Raw genomic sequence first — 21,414 nt, forward strand, 5'->3', positions numbered from 1 at the left:
AACAGTTAGAGATCTGTAAGTATATGATTCAGCCCAGAAGTATGTGAGTAAAGCAATTATATTTATACCAAGTGATTACTCTTCCTATAAGTGGCATTCTTTGTACTATAGAATCATAGGATTGGAAGAGACCTCGAAAGATCATCCAGTCAAGTACCCGCACTCATTATATAGATCATCCCCAACAATTGTTTGTCTAAACTGCTCTTAATCTTCAATGATGGAGATTCTATAACCTCCCTAGACAATTTATTCCAATGCTTAACCACCTTGACAATTAGGAAATTTTTCCTAATGTCCAACCTAAACCAACCCCTTACTGCAATTTAAGCCCATTGCTTCTTGTCCTATCTTTAAGAGTTAACAGCAATTTTTCTCCCCTCCTCCTTGTAACAACCTTTTATGTACTTGAAAACTTATGTCCCCTCTCAGTTTTGCCTTTTCCAGACTAAACAAACCCATTTTTTTTCCAATATTCCCTCATAGGTCATGTTTTCTAGACCTTTAATCATTTTTGTTGCTCTTCTCTGGACTTTCTCCAATTTATTCGCATCTTTTCTGAAATGTTGCGCCCAGAACTGGACACAATACTCCAGCTGAGGCCTAATCAGCACAGAGTTTTTACAGATAAGAAGAGAAGTGCAAAGTTTAACAGTAACTATCAATTCAGTGAGATATACAAAATAAATTAATTTTATTATACAAATAAAACCTATGTGATCCAAATTTCAGTACTATGAACAAAAATTCAGTTTTAAAAAGGAATAAGTATTTTTTTTAAATAAAAATATTTTATTACTAGGTCTTCCTCTGAATGTGCCCAGCAGGTTGTGGGGTGCTCTAGCAATATAAATATCAATTTAAGGCACAATATAGAATTTCACTAGGCATTTAGAATTCTGTAATTGACCTATAGCATCCTGAATGCTATCACATACTGATGTACAGAGCACAAGGATTTTCAGTCTACAAGAGCCTTCAAAGAGAGTCCAATCCACACAGTCAGCTCTGTTTCCAGAAATGAAACAATAGTTTTAGACTAGGTGAGGGCTGAATCTGGCTTCTGATTTAACAAAATATTTAAAACGTGAAATGCAAGATTAAAGGAATTGTTCTTACTCACACTTGACATTTGTTTAATAAATGTCAATTAACACTTTGTAGCTCCAACTGATATCTTATGGATTTTGAATTAACAGCCACATTCCACAACTTTTTTTTTTTTAAAAGCACTAGGAAAGAAAATGTATTAGGTAAGCTTTTATTTGGTTTTGCAAGCAGGATTAAAAGATTTTTATATCTCCTCCACTGCTACTTTAAGTAGTTGTAAGAACCATTTCTGGAGCATGAAAGAGACAAGTTTCCAAATCAAGACTTTAGTACCATCTGAGTAAACTGCAAGGTTTTTTGTGAAGAGAAAACTGAGATTCTCTTCCCAACTCTCAGAGATCTGGAATACTCTGGGGTAAAGATTTACTATGCTAGATTTAAAAAAAAAAAAAATTAAAACAAAATTATAATTGCTACTGTACTATAATTAAAAATAAATTGCAGTTAACTGTATGTTATTCAATATTATCTCTTGCCCTTAGTGTGTACTTTTACTTGTTAATTTGCAAAATTCATTAATTTTCTGTGGGTTGGTCTCCTAGCCACTGTGAAATGAATCACACAGTACAATGTTCTCAATAACAATGTTTACTGTAAGGTCGATCAAATTTCAGTTAGTTTACTTTTCTTCCACAGCCATGAAGTCACAGTCAATTCTCTGAAGAATGCAGTAAACATCAACAGTACCGATCCCCATTGATAAATTGATTTGACCTAACACAGCTGTTAATTAAACTGCCCTGCACTCAAAGTGGTATGTAAACACCTTGTAGTTTATGAAACAAAACCAGAGTAGTATTCTTTTTTGTTCTTTTTGATTATCCAACAATTCCTTCCAACAATGAATTGTTTATAATTTTTTTAAAAATATGAATTATTCCTGTTATTCAAAAGTTGAAGTCAATCTGACCAAAAATAAAAATTGAAGAACATTTTGTCTGGAGTGCCAATATAACTGTACTTGTGTATGTGCCATTCCTCCCCTTTGTTTTGATATAGCCTTAAACCTTGGTAAGGTAATAATTTGTACTTTGGTTCAGGTGAAAATTGCTATATGTTAAGGCAGGTAACTATCATTATTCCCATTTTACAGCTAGGGAAGGAGGCAGACAAGAGAGGTTAAGTAACTTGTTCAAAGTTTAGTGAGTCAGTGGCAGTTAGGAGTGGAACTGAGGTCTTATTTCTGGTCCATTGTTTTACCCACCAGATCAGTCTCACTTATCCATAAAGTAATTTAAAAAAGCAGCACTTTAAATACCTTCACTTGAATCCAAACTGGAATTTTTCAGCTTGACAATTTCTTCTTTCTTAAGGTCTCTCTCCTTTTCTTCAGTACTCTCCATGTTATGTTTTTTGATTTGGTCCTTCTCCTTATGTTTTTTTGACTTCTTTTTCGATTTTTTGTGCAACACTGAATGTATCTCATCTGTTGACTTTGGACACGCTAACTCAACTGCAGTGGGTGCTGGCATTTCCAAAGGAGTCCTAGAGGTATATTTTTCTTGCTGGTCCTCAAAGATGCTGCTGCCATTCTGACTAAAACTATCAACAGGCATGTCTTGAGTCCCCCGGCCTTCAGGAGTGCTAGGGGAATTGGAGTTAGAGTTTACAGGCTGAGGAGGATTTGAAACAGGAAGGCGAGTTGAAGGAAGTGTTGGAGGAGCTGGGGTGGCAGCGACTGCAGGGGGAGGTGGTGGTGCAGCAGCAGCTCTCTCATTGGAAGCTGTCAAGTGACCATTTAATGTTGGTTGAACTCTATTGGTAAGGTGAGATATTCTTGGTTTTTTATTCATTAAAGGATCAATAAAATCTGAATCCAACAGGCGTTTCTGCAATAAAAAAGACTATTAGTTTCCATTTAGTCCAATTCTAAGGAACATCTAAAATAAACTGATTAAAACCTAGTCTCTTATGCTTGCTAGTTTATCTTTAGATAAGATGAAGATCATTACAGCTACATGTGCTTTGTTGCATGCTTAAATAAATCTAGATAGCCTTAAAAAAATGGTTATCCTGAGAAGATCCCCTTCAGATCTGTGACCAAGCCTTTGGAACCACATAAGACATTGTCTGGGGAAGTATCACAGTCCATGCTGGAACATGGCAGGTTAGTCAGTACTCTAGATATTTGTGCAGTGCAGATACATTCAGTAAGTAAACAGTTGCTGTCTCCATATAGTCTGTTTTATTCAAGCAGTTCCAACCAATGTGGAACAGTGTGCTTATCAGAAATCCTAAACCTTAAGAAGTGGCAAGGAAAAATCTAGTTTCTGCTATAGGGAGCCTGGGGTCTAAATTATCCTCAGAGAATACTGGAGATCTTTTGAAATACTATCTGACTCAGGTCAGTCTGCTTAACAAGCATATATTGCTTATGTTTCAGTACAAAGCAGTGCCTCTGATCAGAAGTGACAGGCACAGCTCTGTACCACACCAGCTGAATTACTTCCAGATTCAATGTGCGTGTGTTGGAGCAGATGAGAAGACAGAACCACACAATTTATACTATTTCACTGTTACCATGAGAAACAGTAGCCAAAGTTGGCAAGAAACAGGTATGTATTTTTATTTCCTGTCCCAAATATGTTAATAGCCTCAGTATAGGATGTTCAGTATTAGTTTCACCTGTCCTGAAACAGCAAATGAAAGCACCTCCCAATCATTTTTAGAATGCTCTTCTACTGCCTTTGCTATAGTGCTATTTTATATTTTCACTGCAATCATTGAAATTATCTTAAATAGTGCTTTTCATCGAAAGTCTCCCAGTGCGTTATTAAAGTGGGTATTATCTCAGTTTTATAGCTGAACAAGGGAAGCACAGAGAAATCAGTGATTTATCCAAGGTCTCTGACACCTGCAGCCAGGCTGAATCTAGAACCCAGATCGTCTAACTCCGTTCCATCCTTTTACCAGTGGACTACACTTAATCATAAACTGATATCTCAATAACACCCACAGCAAAAATAAAGTATATTTTCCAGAAACAGAATATTGCTGCCCTAAAACACCTTAGTTCTGTCCTGTCCAGGCCAGATACTGCATTTAAACTAAGGGTTAAAAGGCTGCAGCATAAAAATGCCTGCATGCCAGAAATATCAAAATATGACAGTACAGAAGGACCGAACACCCACAGCATGCAACAGGGTACGAGAGTCAAGTAATACAAATACTTTGCCTTCATCTGAAGTACCAAGACACACCAAGGTAAACTGTTTGGCAATATATGAGGTATATTTTTTGTCTAAGTATTTAACAACCAGAAAGTGACTGACATCTAAAAAGTTAAGCCTCTGAGGACAAGTTCAACCATGAGTAAGGACACAACTTTTGCCAGCATGCTATTAACAGTTACATTTTGTATGGTTACTTACGAGTTCAGATACCATAGCAATAGGCAGTTTGAGAATCTATATTCACAAAACATTTTATGAGCCATCTACATAGAAGTCTCGTTTATTACAATGCTATCTGATCTCTAAATAAGTAACTCCTCACTTAAAGTCATCCCAGTTAACATTGTTTTGTTGCTGATGAATTAGAGAACATGCTAGTTTAAAGTTTCGCAATGCTCCCTTATAATGTTGTTTGGCAGCCGCCTGCTTTGTCCACTGCTTGCAGGAAAAGCTGCCTATTGGAGCTAGCTGGTGGAGGCTTGGAACCAGGGTGGACTGGCAGCCCGCCATCAGCTCCCCTAAGTTCCCTGTGCAACAGCTGGCAGTTCAGCTTAAAGGAGCAATGCACATCTCTCTGTCTCTCACACACACACACAGGGTACGTGTCTCTGTCTGCCATGCTGTCTCCTCTCCCTCCATTTGTGCTGCCTTGTAGAGTGTGAGGCTACATTAACAACATGTGTTAACCATTGAGGGCTCAGCCGACTGCTAGTTCATCATTTAGCAGAAAGGCATTCCCTGGGAAATATCCCATCCTCTTCCATCCTCCACCACCTCAACCCACCTTCACAATCATTACTGTGTACAGTATTAAATTGTTTAAAACTAGATTAGATAGATTAGGTCTATTAGTTTTTGTCTGGTGAAAATAAATTTCCCTGGAACCTAACCCTCCCCCCCATTTACATTAATTCTTATGGGGAAATTGGATTCGCTTAACATCATTTTGCTTAATTTTGCATTTTTCAGGAACATAAACCACAATGTTAACTGTACAGGGTTATTAAGTTTAGAGGTTCTTAGGAACTACATGACAAGAATTTTTTAAAAAAACCCACACATCAATTCCACAGTCTTCCATGGTGCAACTATTTTTTTAAGTTATATTCTATGCCACCATCCAATTATATAGAAATAATTGCTTCACCTTCTTCAGACATTAGAAGGGGTATTGGTGCCTTCTCATTACATTATTAAAGCTTTCACACCAATACAAAACTCGTATGTATAACTCAGACTGCATCATATTGCAATGTAAAGAAAATCACAAAATTAAATACCTGGGAAGGAGAAACAGATGCAGCATCTTTAGAAGAACTTAGAGGAGATTCCAAATGACTGGTGTTGGTGGCATTCTGAGATGAATTTAGTTTTCTGTAAAGATCACCCATATTCCAGGTTACAAGGAAAAAATCAAGAAAAAGATGCTCTAATAGATCTTACATTATTTGGGAAGAAAGAAACCTGTTACTTCTCAAACAATGTAGTTTTTTATTGCTACCGTTAAAGAAAAAGATTGAACTTACCTAGAAAGTACTAACTCCAGTGACTGTTTGTCTATCTCATTGTATCCAGGCCAATCTTTTTGGATCTCTTTAAACACATAATCCTTCAGAGTGTAAGAGTTGTCCTTGGGATTCAAGTTGGCTACCTACAAACATATATTTAAAAATACAAATATTAACGGTATCTACAAGTTATAATACTAGAGTAGATTGGACAGTTTAAATATAGGTTGAAAATATAACTTGGAAAATGTATTCTGTATTTACTAGCCTTCGGCTTTAAAGGCAATAAAGAACAGACCTTTCACAGTGAAAATTTTGGCATACAAAAATGTTCAATCTTGGCTGTGTGAATTTAGGTACTTCTAAAAGAATGGCCTGATTTCTCAAAAGATCTGAAGGTCAATGTGCATTAGTCAGACCTATTCAGATTTACATGACTAAATACAAATGCAGAATTCTAACTTTAGGCATTCAAGTCTGAACATTATAATTCCAGTGTCTATTTTTCCTGTATTTATAATGGAATAGCAGCCAACAGTTCTGCTGACATCAATGATGCTAGATCACCAGAAAAAAAAAAAAAGAAAATTGCCACAGCTCTGAGAATAGTGGTAAGTCATACTGCAGTGCCAGTAAGAGCAGTTTTATCTAGCCAAATGATGATGACAAAAATAGGTAGCCATTCTTGTTTCCCGGAGACTGGGTCATGAAGTTTAGTACATACACACTTCCTAGAAACCACATGACGTTGTAACATTCCACCAGAGAGCGTCAAGATAGTACAACACTTAACCCAGCATTTAAATTTTCCCTTTAATGAAAGGGGGAGAAAACTGTTGTAAGTTTAATGAGTGACTTTTTTTTTTTTTTTTTTTTTTTTTTTTAAAAAGTCTACCTAAAAAGTTTTGGTTTAATGAAGATATAAAACAATTTCAGCCATGTACATCAATATATTTTAGTCATGCAATAAGGGTACAAGTAAAATTTTGTACAAATGTAACTGAGAAAGGATGCACATGCCCTGTTCCACACCTAAATCTATGATAAGCCCCAAGCATACATGCAAAACAGATATCCATGAATGCCAAGAAAAAATGTTGTACTCATAATTCCATACTAGTTAATGCCTTGTTGTTTATTAGCATATACATCCTATTAGTGCTCTGCTTTAGAGACAGAGTCTGATAGGTCCCCCTTCCTTTCACTGTGTATTTGAAAAAAGTCATGTTGGTAAACATCCACGCTCACTGATGCCTGCCACATCAAAGCATTAATTTGGCAACTTTTCCCCTTCAAATTCCATTTTAGACCTTCAAACTGTACTATCTGTAACAGACCTCTGAAGTTCAGAAACCGGCCCTTTGCCTGTTACTCCTAGTCAAGATATTAAAGAGTCTTGTACACTGAAAACATATGGACACAATCATTGTGATTTATACAGATTTGCCTTCCCTCCCAAAACAATTTGGACTAAGTCTCAAAGAAAGAGGGTATCTGAATGTGTGCTAGTGGATCAAGTACATTTATTAGGTATGTTCTGTATTGTTACATGCCTCATTTTTAAAGTGTTTTACGTATTCTGTCATAGCTGGTTGTGATATTGTATTTCAAAAAACAAATACTAGGACTTATATATGCCTATATTTTGCTTGTAAAGACTTTTATTTGTTTCAGACAATATGGTGGATCACTAAAAGTTACCAGAATCAAAGAGTAGACCCATTTGTTAGGAACAGCAAGGTAACTGTAGTACTCTCAGTAAAGAACGCTTTCTTACATGTACAAACAGTAACTACGTTTAGGCTCTCAGTTTCGGCCCCTAGCTAAAAGCAAGTACATTTCATACTCAAGACAATTTATGGCAGGGGTGGGCAAACTTTTTGGCCCAAGGGCTACATAAGGGAATAGAAATTGCATGGTGGGCCATGAATGCTCACAATATTGGGGTTGGGGTGCAGGAGGGGGTGCGGGCCTCGGGGATGAGGAGTTTGGGATTTTAGGAGAGTGCTCTGGGCAGGGACAAGGGTTTCGGAGGGGGATCAGGGCTCGGGTAGGGGTGCAAATTCTGGCTGGGGGTGCAGGCTCTGGGGATGATAGGTTTGGGTGAAGGAGGGTGCTCCGGGCTGGGATCAAGGGGTTTGGAGAGCGGGAGGGGGATCAGGGCTGGGGCAGGCTCCGAGCAGCACTTACCTAAAGCGGCTCCTGGAAACAGTGGTATGTCCCTTCTCTGGCTTCTACGTGGAGGTGCAGTCAGGCGGCTCTGCACGCTGCCCCATTCGCAGGCACTGCCCCCCACAGCTCCCATTGTAACATGTAGAAGCCAGAGCAGAGCCATGCCACAGCTTCTGGGAGCCGCATAGTGCGGCCCCCAGCCCCGCGCCCTGGCTACAGCGGAGCCAAGCCATGGGGTGCAGCTTGTGGGCCGTAGTTTGCCCACCCCTGAGTTGTGGTATAACACTTTCTAATAAAAGGTCTATTAGAACTTAACTGATGAAATGATAACATTACTGAACTAAAAATAAAAATTCTGTAGTGTAAAAATAAAACGAGTTAGCATTATACTGAACCAGCAACCATCCCTGCTGGTTTCTGAAGGCCAAGTAGTAATTCAAGCACTTTGCATGGCACGCTTTTCTGAAAGGTGCATGTGCTGGGGAGGTAGCAGGCATTGAGACAGATATTTCATACTGCAGTCAGGGGGGCGGATGGATTGGAGAAAAATCATTGAACCCTTCTCCCCCTTCCCCAACTGTGCACTTATGCAGGCCTGGCCTTCAGAATTTTATATCAGCATCAGTAGGTTGTACAAGGGGACTGCAGTGTCATAGTAAAAAAGATACAAGTACAGCTTATGACTAAACTATACAATTAACTGACATCTGACCTCGAACATTTTAACAAAAACACCATTCAAACTTTTAATTTATTGTTCTGGCAGATGTACAAAGTTTATTAGCGATCCCTTTCTTTGATTCAGGTTAAAAAGGTGTCCATGTTTCATCCAGGTCCAATTCCTTTGCTACGCAGCTACACCATGGCTGAAGTTTCAAAATCTGCCATCCTAATCTTTTAGAACTATTACAGTAACCTACAGAAAATGACAATTGCTAACACACTTTAACAGTTGCATAAAAATATTTCAGTCTACATACACTTAAAATTTACATAAATTTAATCTTACTCTCTGAAAAACTGATTTAAGAATATTTATTATTGCTCAATTCACAAATAGACACAAGACACTTATTCCTGGTTTAAAAGTCAATGAATTAACCATTATGGAGATGAAATTACAGTAAATATGTATGAAAAGAGTTCTGTAAGTGGTGGATTAAGCCATACCAAATTATTATTATTTTTTTTTAAGAGATGAATAAAACGAAGTGAGACTAAATTTACAGCCTCCTGGTAGCCAATGTGGGGATAGGCAAAGCAGAGTATTAAAAAGGTATCCTAGCAAGCATTTTTTTCACAACTGTTTATAATGGGACATGAAATGAGAACTCACCCCTTTGAGTCCAGGAGTCTAAGAGCATTTCTAAAATTACAGATCGCAAGCTTAAGGATAATTTTGGTGAAGGATAAAAATCCACTACCCTCTCCAAAAGAATTAAAACTCCACTACAAAAAAAAACCCCACTTACGTTCATGGAGATAACAAAAGATGAACACAATAGGTTGGGGAAGATAAAACATGTTTTTTGTAAAGAGAAATCATGCCTCTCCAACCGATTAGAACTCTTGAAGGGCGTCAACCAATATATGGACAAGGATTACCCAGCAGATATAGTGGTATCTGGACTTTCAGAAAGCCTTTGACGAGTTCCCACATCAAAGGCTCTTTAGCAAAGTAAGCAGCCATGGAATAAGAGGGAAGGTCCTCATGGATCAGTCACTGGTTGAAAGATAGGAACCAAAGGAATAGATGGTCAGTTTTCACAGTGGAGAGAGATAAACAACAGGTCCCCTCAAGGATCTGTACTAGGACAAGTGCTGTTCAACATATTCCTAAATGATCTGGAAAAAGGTAAACAGTGAGGTGGCAAAGTTTGCCGATGATACAAAATTACTCAACACAGTGAAGTCCAAAGCTCACTGCGAAGGGATCTCACAAGATTGGGTGACTGTGCAGCAAAATAGGAGACAAAATTTAATGCTGATAAATACAAAGGAATACACACTGGAAAACATAATCCCAACTAACTGTACAAAATGATGCGTTCTAAATTAGCTGGTGTCTAAAGATAACTGTTACTACTCAAGACAGATCTTGGAGTCAGAGATAATTCTCTGACAATATCTGCTGAATGTGCCGCACTGGTCTAAAAAGCTAACAGAAGGTTAGGAACCATTAGGAAAGGGATAGCTAATAAGAAAGAAAATATCAAAGCTACTATATTAAACCATGGTATACCCACACCTTGAATACTGCATGCAGTTCTGCTCGCTCCAGCTCAAAAAAAATATTAGAATTGGAACAGGTAGAGAGAAGGGCAACAAAAATCATTAGGAGTATTGAACAGCTTCCATCTGAGGAGATATTATAAAGCCAGGGACTATACAGTTTAAAAAAAAAGAGAGATGACTAAGGGAGAATAAGACAGAGGTCTATACAATCATGAATGGTGTGGAGAAAGTAGGTGTTATTTACCTCTTCACATAACACAAGAACCAGGGTCACCCAATGAAATTAATAGACGGTAGGTTCAAAACAAACAAGAGAAAGTACTCCTTCACATAAGGCACAATCTGTGAAATTTGCTGCCATGGGATCTTGTGAAGGACAAAAGTATAACTGGATTTAAAAAAAAAAAAAAAAAAAAGATGAAGGATATATCCATCAATAGCTATGAACCAAGATGGTCAGGGACGCAACCCCATGCATTCTTAAAGCTCTGACTGACAGAAGCTCGGAATGGATAACAGGGAATGTATCACTCGATAAATTTCCCTGTCCTGTTCATTCCCTCTGAAGCATCTGGCACTGGCCACTGTCAGAAGACAGGATACGGGTTAGATGGGCCATTGGCCTGACCTAGTATGACCAGTCTTATGTTCTTAATAGAGGTTAAAGAAGTGAAGGAATAATGGATGGCTCCAGACAGAACTGTAATTCACTCAAAGGCCTCTAACATCAAAAGCTACCAGTGCACAGCTTAAGCAATGTGTGAACAGTGCAGTGTAAAAAGGGATTTCATTTCTTCAATTCCACGGCCATCTTTGCATGCATATACATACATGAAAGTATGCAGTACATGTAATGTTACAGATATATTTTCTTTTGCAAAGAGATATGAAGTTCCTTCTAAAATATCATTCATCTTTTCAGGGAAGAACGAACAATTCAAAGAAATTTTCTGTGAGAGAACCCCAATATTTTCATTTACTGCAACATTTAAATGAGAGTTTCAATTCCAGGATAGCTGGTTAAATATTTTGTAATAGAACTCAATGTGGTTAGGTCAACTTATAGGTCAACAAACTTATAGGTCACTACACTTGTTTAAATGAGAAAAAAAATCTGCATAATCATTACCCCCAAAATAGCTTTCCTCTTTATAAAAAGGGCTAGTAAATTTGTCAATGGAAACATAAGTTCCTTAGTGAATTAGTCTGAACAGTTAAGAGAAACTATGTTCACCAATTAAGCAGCTTGGAGTAACAAGAGTAAGCCTCCTGGGGAAAAAAACTGCAGTAGGAACAAGATAGCTAAAAATATACCCAGTAATTGTTCCTTAACACTCATGAAGAGCTTTAGAAGTCTTCAATAGTACAAACTTCCCCTATAAACTCATTAAACTTCCAGTTTGTTTTAAGTACTTACAAAACAGGGTAGCTTTTCAGGAAGTCTATCAAAGAGCCAGTATCAATGAACGTGTCCGCCATTCACCAAAGTGAACCCTCACTTTTTTATATGAAATATGGCAGTAACGTCCTGAACTGTATTAAGAAACAACCAGGAGAAGGAGCAGAAAGAGCAGGAAAGACATCCTGTCCAGATGTTCTCACCTGCTGAAGGATAGCTGCAAGGGAGTTCTTGTCTTTTTGATTAACGCCATCTCTCTGCAAGCGAGCAAGTAGCTCTGGTTTCTTGTAGGTCTTCAGTGCCAGTAAGTGAATCACCCTGTCTCTATATGGTCGCTGAGAAATACTGTTGTTTACGTGGGTCTTTCGTATTGTATTTGCAGGATTGATGGGTGTTGACCTTTTCCTCTCAGGCACTGCATCTGGAATACTTTGTGGTGCTTTCCGAATCTGTACTCTTTTACCTAAGTCCAGAATATAAAAAGGGGGAAAAATTAATAGCTTTTGTATGATTTACCCAAAGTTTAACTCAGAGCATTATATTTACAAGTACTGTTTAGTCCAAAGAGGGTATCATAAAATGCATCATTTTAAGATCTCAAAAAGTTTGATATGAAATTACGCAAATGTAAAATGATATTGCTAGGAGAGCAAGATATGTTGCTCTGTTTATACAGATGCATGCCTTCAATATTTTCTTAAGTAATTTACACGCTGAGAAAAGTTCAACATCAAACTAATGGGATATTTTATGTTTTAACTTAGGACAAAACTCGGATGAAAATAAGTACTTCCTGTGAGTAACATGTTCTCCATTGGTGCCTAAGGAACCCAAACCTACATATTAACAGCACCATAACTTGGAAGTGAATATACAAGCCATGTGGTTGTGAAATTTATTGGGGGAAAACAAACAAAAAAGCTTACATTCAACACCAAGTACTGAATTGATTAATGGAGTGTCAGAGCCAATCACTGGTGCCACACAATTTCCAAAATGAAACTATTTTACCTCCATTACCCAAACAATCTATGTAACTGACCTGACATTTCTCACTAGAAAGAACCCATCAAATGCAACACATTGTTCAAAGGATCAAATCCATAGAAGTTTCAAAAACGCTCTTTCTAATGAAAAGTTTTACATGTCTAGAAAACACTGTTCCCCAATAAATTCAAGTGATACTTCATGTTGGTAAAGGCACCCTCCAAAGATAATGAATTAAACATGTTTGACAGCTTATTTAATCAAACAGGCTATTTTTCCATAAAGATAAATGGTTAGTAGTAACAGCTCTTTGCCACCAGAACCAAAACAAAGTGGCCAGGCATTTTTTTTTTAGCACTTAAATATTTACCACTGTAGTCAGGACTCAGATTTATTGATGCTAAGAACTTTACTGTAACAGGTTTACTATTTTGGCTCCCATCAAGGAGTAAAGTTGAGACTTGTTAAATGCTGAACATTCCTCCAAACCCAATTCTTTATAACTTTGGTATATAGAGACTTTCAGGGACACAGTAGAGTGGTCCCACCACCAGTCTGACAGCTTCTGTGCTGTTGAGGAAAATGAAAATCTCAGGGAAAAAGAACATCGAGCTGGAGCTGACGGAAACTCTCTCGTGGTTGGAACCCTCCTTCCAGATGTTATGGTATCTTCTCTCATTGAAGATAGATTTTTAGATTTTTGAGAGAGTAAAGTCCAGGACCTCCTTGATAGCATTCTCTGAAATGGTTTCAGTTCCACACGCAGGGCCAGACAGACATGCAGAACTGCAGGGTCTCAATGTGTGGATGAGATAATGGTACTGAAAGGAGGGTTTTAAATTTATTAAGAACTGGGGAACCTTCTGGGAAAGGAGGAGCCTATTCAGGAAGGATGTGCTCTACCTGAACCAAAATGGAACCAGATTTCTGGCATGTAAAATTTAAAAGATTGTAGAGGAGTTTCTAAACTAAGGGCTGGCAGAAAGCTGACAGGCATAAGGTGCATGTGATTCAGATGGACAACCCCTAGGGGAGGATTTATTAAAGGGGTACTATGTATCCTAGGAAAGAGGAGAGGATAGAAGTTGATAAGGTACGTACAAAAAAGTCCCATTCAATTACACACAGGCGGACAACTAAATATTGACAAATATTATAAGTGATTATATACAAATGTGAGTCAAAACATCAAAGGGGGTGAACTTGAGTGCCTGTTATTAAATTAGGATCTTGATCCTAACAATAGGCACCATAGAAACTTGGTGGAATGATGATAATCAATGGGACACAGTAATACCAGAGTTCAAATATATAGGAATGAGAGCAGGTTGCACTGGTTGGGGAGTGACACTATATATGAAAGAAAGCATAGAGTCGAATATATTGAAAATCTTAAAAGAAGCAAAACGTTCATAGAATCTCTATGGATAGAAATTCCATGCTTGACTAATAAGTGTATATCAGGAATGTACTATCGACTATCTGACCAGGATGGTGACTCACTGTAACTGTGCAATGCTCAGGGAAATCTGACAGCCTACAAAACCAGAAACCCCAACAATAATGGGGGATTTCAACTATCCCCATATTACTTGGGAGTACATCACCTCAGGATGGGATGCAGAGATAAAATTTCTAGACACCACTAATGACTGCTTCTTGGAGCAGCTAATCTTGGAACCCAAGAGGGAGAGGCAATTATTGAGTTAGTTCCAAGCAGAGCACAGGACTAGGTCCAAGAGGCGAACATACCTGAACTGATCAGTATTATCAACCATAATGTAATTAAAATTTAACATTCTTGTAGGGAGGAAGAAACCAAAGAAAACCACCACAGTAGCTTTTATCTTCCAAAAGGGGAATAATAATGAGGAAGCTAGCTGAATAGAAATTAGAAGGAACAGTCACAAGAGTGAAATACCTGCAAGCTGCATGGAAACTATTTAAACACATCAGACCAGAGGCTCAAACTAAATGTATATCCAAATTAAAACAAAAACAAAAACAAACAATAGAAGAGGACCAAAAAAGGCCACCATGGCTAAACAGAGTAAAGGAAATGGTTGGGGGGTGGAAATCTTTTGAAAATCGGAAGTCAAATTATACCAAGGAAAGCAGAAAGGCGCATAAACTCTGGCAAGTCAATAATTAGGCAGGCCAAAAAAGAATTTGAAGAGTAACTAGCAAGAGATGATAAAAATGTATTGTTAGTTTTTGTAAGTACTTCAGAAGCAGGAACTCTGCCAAACAATCAGTGGGGCCACTGGATGATCAAGGAGCACTCAAGGAAGACAAGATCATTGTTGAGAACCTAAATGAATTATCTGCATCAGTCTTCACTGCAGAGGATGTGAGGGAGACCCATTACTTTTATGGTAAACAAATCTAAGGAACTGTCCAAGAGTGAGGTGTCAATAGAGTAAACTGATAAATTTTACAATAATAAGTCACCAGGATCTGATGGTATTCACTCAAGAGTTCTGAAGGAACTCGTATGAAATTGTAGCACTACTAACTAGGTTCTGTAACTTATCGCTTAAATAAGCCTCTGTACCAAATAACTGGATGACAGCTAATGTAAAGCTAATTTTTTAAAAAAGGCTAGTGAGGTGATCCTGGCAAGTACACGCCGGTAAGCTTAACTTCAGTACCAGAAATCTGGTTGAAACTATAGTAAAGAACAGAATTATCAGACAACACATGAAGAAGGGGGTCACCCAATGCAATTAATAAGCAGTAGATTCAAACATAATGAAGTATTTCTTCACACAACACACAGTCAACCTGTGGAACTCATTACCAAGGGACATTGTGAAGCAAAAAACAACACACTCTAGATTAAAGAAGAATTAGAAATGTTCATGGCTATGAACATCAATGGCTATATCAGCCAATATGGTCAGAGACGCAACTCCATGCTCTGGATATCCCCAAACCTTAACTGACAGAAACTGTGAGTGGATGATGGGATGGATCACTCGATAACTGTCCTGTTCTGTTCTGTTCCTTCCCTCTGAAAAATGAGGCACCAGCCAGTTAGAAGACAGGATACTGGGCTAGAGAGACCAGTGGTCTGGCGTGGTATGACTGTTCTTACGTAGGAAAATAGAAACCTGAAAGTGTTAAGACTTCTGAGGCTCTGGCCTCTTCCTTAACACGGGTTAGACACTCTGGAAAACAGGTTCTTAAATATTTTGACATCAAAAACAACTTCATACAAACCAACTCCATTTATGGTATGAAATCAGCTATGTTGGCTGTCATCTCCTGGAATAGTTAAAAAAAAAAAATGCCCATTTTGCAGTATAGACTAACAACCATTTTTAACTATGCCTAGAATCACATTGATGCTTTAGATCTTGCACTTCTGGTTTCAAAAATTACCATAACTACATGAACAGATAAATCTTTGCATTTTTAGCACAACAGTGTTAAATAGTGAGTCATGTGGGATTAGTTTCACACAATTGTGGTCAGTTAAATTCCTCACTGCAACCTAGTCTTAAATGTGTAGTGTATTAAGATCCTTCCATACCCATACTAAACTTTTGGCCTGTCTTACCAAGAATTAGAACCATCCCTGTCTCACCGTCTTCACGAAGCGAATAGCTAGGTGAGGTTGAAAATTCAGTGGAGTGGGGATATACATCCTGAGAGACTGACATAGGTCTATAGAACCTACTTTTTGATTTCTTTGTGGTAAGCACATTCTCATCCAAAAGCTTGTTGACATGACTTATAAGGCTTAAGTAGCCAAAGTGAATGGTGTGTTCAAGAGAACACAATTTTAAGTAAATAGGCAAATATCCCACCAGAATGTTGAAAATGGAATAAAATAGTAAAAAACCCACTGACATCTCAGTCGGTAAAGCAACAAAAAGACTGTTCTTTGGAGGCAGTCTACAGGAAGAAGGAATTTTGTACGGAGGAGCAGCAGATATAGTTCCAGTATAAGCAAATATGGCTTCCTGGAGTCTACAGTTCACAGACAGTATATATGCAGTTTTGCATTTCCACAGGCCAGGTAGGTACCTATTTAAGATGGCTTGCTGTAGGCCAACTCAGCACTGCAGTATAACTGGACTTGAATGTTAAATGCAGGCAGTGAAGTACTGTTGTAAGATTTAAATATCTTGCTCTCCAGATTTTCAGAGGTCACTGCTAGATGAAGGAGGAGGAGGAGGAAGTGTGTGCAAGCTGGAGCACAGCATGGTGAGTGTATCTGAGGTCATTTGCACTATACGTGTGAAGGGAATTCAACATTCCCATATGGCAAAATTCACATCCAGATATTGTTATTACAGAGGGTCACTACAGTTGACTGGATCACTAATACGAAGAAGGGAGCAGGGACTTCAGGCTTACCTTACTAAACAATCAATTTGTAAGCACCTAAAGGATAATAAAGTCGTAAGTAATGGTCAACATGGATTTGCATGCAAGTCATGCCAAACAATGCAATTTCCTTCTTTGATAGCATTACTGATCTAGTGGATGGGGGGAAGCAGTACACATGATCCCGATTTTAGTAAGACTTTCAACAGTCTCACATGACATTTTCATAAGCAAATTAGGGAAATGTGGTCTAGATGAAATTACTATAAGATGGGTATACAACTGATTGAAAAAACACTTGAATAATTATAAATGGTTTACTGTCAAATTGGGGTGACGAATCTTCTAGTGGGATCCTGCAGGTGTCTGTCCTAGCTCCAGTACTACTCAACATTTTAATTAATGAATTCGATAATGGAACGGAAAGTATGCTTATAAAATTTGCTGATGTCACCAAGCTGGAAGGAGTTGCAACCATCTTGGAGGACAAGATTTGAATTCAAAAGGACCCTGACAATTGAAGAATTGGTCTGAAATCAACAAGATAAATTCAATAAAGAGAAGTGCAAAGTACTTCACTTACACAGGAAAAATAAAATGCACAAATACAAAAGGGGAAGAGCTGGCTAGACCTTAGTACTGCAGAAAAGGATCTGGAGGTTACAGTGGATCACAGACTGAATAAGAGCAAATAGTGTGATTCAGTTGCAAAAAGGCTAGTGTTCTGGGGTGCATTAACAAGATTGTCATATGTAAGACACAGGAAGTAGCTGTCCTGCTCCAGCTAGGAGTACTGTGTCCCGTTTTGTGTAATACACTTTATGAAAGATGTGGACAACCTGGAGAGACTCAGAAGAACAACAAAAGTGATTCAAGATTTAGAAAAACTGACCCATAAGAAAAGGTTAAAAAAACTGGACATGTTGAGCCTTCAGAAAAGAAGGAGGGAGGGACCTGATAACAGTCTTCAGATAGCGAAGGGCTGTTGAAAAGGGGATGCTGATCAATTATTCTCTTTATCCAATGAAGATAAAAGGGGGAAGTAATACCTCAGTCTGCAGCAAGGGAGATTTAGGTCAGATATTAGGAAAAGTTCTCTAACTATAAAGTATAGCCAAGTACTGGAATAGGTTACGAAGGGAGGATGTGGAATCCCCATCACTGGAGATTTTTAAGAAAGATTTATTTGACCCTGCCTCAGCATGGGGATAGGGGGAGGGGATAGACAAGATGACCTTTTGAGGTCTCTTCCAGCTATCCATCTCTAGTTTCTGTGATCTTGGTACTATTTCAAACCGGCTGTAGACTCTGCCTAACAACCATGCATGGAATGGTTTGTATTGTCATGGATCTCCATATAATAAGAGCAGACTATTTGGATTTTTAAAATCAAGATCATTCATCACACTGCATCCAGAATTCACTTTTCTGTAGCTCCTAGGTTTATGATCTTGCATACCAAAACTTCACTGTCACTTTTCCAGACTACAGGTTAAGGCAATATTGATAGCTTTATAAATTGAAACACTGTAGGTCAATCCATGAACACATGTAATATTTAAATAACTTGTAATGACAGTTACAAACAATGAGAATATTAAGTGTCTAAGAAGGGAAGGAAATAATCAAGGAGCACAGGAAGCAGTGAACTGAGGAAATGGATGTACAGAGTTCTGGGAAAGAATGGAAATCCAGGCAGCATGTGCTAGGGAACAAGGAGAAAAAGGAGAAGAGGTGAATGGGGCTGTGTGAATAGATGATGTGAGGCTGTACTACCAAAAAATTGAAATGTAAGTAGCGTCAGTAGACTAAAAAGTTCTGATCTTGAAGATGGTCACAATTACTACCTTCTAATTGCCTATTACATTAAAAAGTTAGATACAACCATACCTACAAATGGCCCACCAGGCTTTATGACCTTTGTACTGCGGTTGCGAGATTCTTCTTCTGCCTGGGTCATGCGTTCTCTTGTCATCTGATACGAGTCATTTGTTGCACATACTGTAATTTTATCCTGTATAAATCCCAGACAATTGAGCTGCGAGACTCCAGAACTATGAAAGTATTGAAAGAAAATAGTTTCAAAAGAATAAGTACTTTATTCTGAACTTAAAACGTATCAATACAGAATAAAAATTAAAGGCATTTATGGCAAATCCTAATGGACAAAAAGGGTGCATTTTTCAATCCCACAGCTAGCTGTCATCTAACACAGTTTCAAATGTATTTTATGGCATCTCTGCATAGACATTATACCACTAACTATACAAGTACAGTTAAATAGTAGAACACTCTCACCCCACCCCCTAAGTGGACACAATGATGTTGGATTAAGACAACCTGTACTCGTATTAGAGGTTGTAAAACAGTATAACTATTTCAATAAAAAAGGTCCCCCTCTAACCAAAAGAGTTATATGGTATCAAAACACTACATAAAGCATGCCTTAGCCCGTGTCTTAAACATTCAGACGACTTTTCAAATTATGCTAAACTCACTCAATTGAGTTAACATAAATGAAAAATGACATTTTTTGTCTGTCGTAACAGGGCCTTAATCATTCATGCAGTTCTCATTAACTCTCTTCAACCTTTTAAGGAAAACCATCAACCTAACTCTCAGTGTCAATCCTTCAGTTAAACAATTCTGTTTCTTAACTTGCTTACTTTGTGCACTTGATGCACACCAGAGAGCCTATTTTCATTGTTTCCAAATTTGTTTGTGTGAGTCTTACGTGTAATAGGGGACAAACATTTGAAAAACAGTGAAGTATGATAATAAAAAACCACAAAAATTCAAGGGCAGGTGTAGTACCTTGTAACTTGTATATTAAAAACACTGACTAGATGTGAAGTTCAGTGTGTGCACACTATAACAACAATGAAGCTTACATACCTGGATTAAAACTGTGCTATACCTGTACATATTTACAGAGACAGTTGTTCCTCAAAGAGTTTTAATATAAAAGTTCCTGTTCCATACTGGGCAGGGAAGACTATTCAAATTCAAACCAATGGCTATGTTTTTAACACTTTGTGACAAGTACAGCATAAATGCCTAGTTAAAAGCATGCCAGTTACAGCGGTATCTGAGTAGCTCTGAGGATTCTCTGCTCTTTGAAGTCTTTAAACTACGATTTGAGGACTTCAATAGCTCAGAATAGGTTAGGCTGGGGTTTGATACAGGAGTGGGTGGGTGAGATTCTGTGGCTGCGTTGTGCAGGAGGTCAGACTAGAAGATCATAATGGTCCCTTCTGACCTTAAAGTCTATGATTCTATGACAGTGACTCTAGCTGACCTGCAACATTTTTGAAAGCAACCCTACAATTCTCTGTTTAATGTTCCAAACAGAATGGGTAAGGAACATTCAGCACATCATTTCTCCTCCACTTACCATTTTATTTTTAATTCCCCTGAAGTCATGCTAGCTAGGTCAAGCTCAGCTGTATCCCAGAATACATTTAAGATTTCACAGCTATAAGAGTGGCCCCCTGGAGCAGAGTGCCATTTCTACTATGGACAAAATTAAGTTGTATTTTACAAAACTGTGTAACTTCCAAGTTCTTTAGTTTGTTACATCACAAAGAATGCACTAGGATACTGAAAAGCCAAGGTAATATCCCTTCCATTCCATTACCCAAGACAAATTGCACCCCTTGCTTGACTCCTGGAATACTGTGCCCAACTGAAGGTTGGAGACAGCATTATTTTTTCAAGTAAGAATCAGTTTATCCTTTGGCATTTTAACAAAGTGTTCATGTTAATGAATTTCTCGAGACTCTTGATAAACATTTTATTTATGTCAAACAAAAATAAAAGTTGGGCACATTATCACATACAAAATGCCATTAATGGTTAATAATTTTGGGTGGCCTACTGGAGTGGGAGAGAGAAGTAAAGGAGACAAGGGACCAGAGAAGAAAAGGGACAGATGGATAATTCTGCAGCCAAGGTTGACCATTTGGTTTAAAGTTTAAAGTTTAAGCTTCTCAACTCCAGTGATGAAACTTCAGGAAATTTTTATTTTAAAAAGTGTCGGTTGCATTTTCCATCATAATTCATAGGAACTTCTCAAAACTGAACAAATTAAACATTGTGTGAAATTCCAACAAGAAGTTTCTGCACTACTGTTCTAAAACCATAAAAGAACTGGTATTTTGACTCTAGTAGTTTCTCCACACAGGTTTAAAAACTTCAGATTTTTAGCACTGCCTAGACTGAGAGTAGAACTATGTCATCTACGCCCATGTATAAGCATGGATTTTTATTTGCAGTTTTAGCTCAATTTCCTTGATTGGTATGCATAGCTGTTTGTCTGCGATACATGTTCTAACACTGTAAATTAGCCGGGGAGTTGGTCTAGAAGACAGGATTCATCTACAGTACCAGAAACACCGTTTTCCTTGGCCCACTTGTAAGTTTCTACTCCAGCATGGTACAGCAGTCTTGCCTGCATAAATGCAAGTGAACAGTATAAGCCTTGTTGCAAACCCAA

General features: G+C 38.0%; 1 protein-coding gene across 3 annotated transcripts in view; it reads right to left on the reverse strand.

The window, feature by feature from the left end:
• The window catches only part of ELL2 (elongation factor for RNA polymerase II 2), a 63,469-nt gene that overhangs the window by 15,813 nt on the left and 26,242 nt on the right, over positions 1 to 21,414 (reverse strand). For 2 of the 3 annotated variants that reach the window (XM_050946834.1, XM_050946835.1), the window contains exons 4-8: positions 18,810 to 18,973; positions 11,801 to 12,060; positions 5,810 to 5,934; positions 5,564 to 5,657; positions 2,369 to 2,939 (exon numbers count right to left, since the gene is read on the reverse strand). In XM_050946834.1, the coding sequence (XP_050802791.1) occupies positions 2,369 to 2,939; positions 5,564 to 5,657; positions 5,810 to 5,934; positions 11,801 to 12,060; positions 18,810 to 18,973 (1,214 nt within the window). The remainder of the gene's footprint in view (positions 1 to 2,368; positions 2,940 to 5,563; positions 5,658 to 5,809; positions 5,935 to 11,800; positions 12,061 to 18,809; positions 18,974 to 21,414) is intronic. The other variant, XM_050946836.1, reaches the window with a different exon arrangement.

Source organism: Gopherus flavomarginatus, chromosome 3 (assembly GCF_025201925.1).
Source record: "Gopherus flavomarginatus isolate rGopFla2 chromosome 3, rGopFla2.mat.asm, whole genome shotgun sequence".
Lineage (NCBI taxonomy): Eukaryota > Metazoa > Chordata > Testudines > Testudinidae > Gopherus > Gopherus flavomarginatus.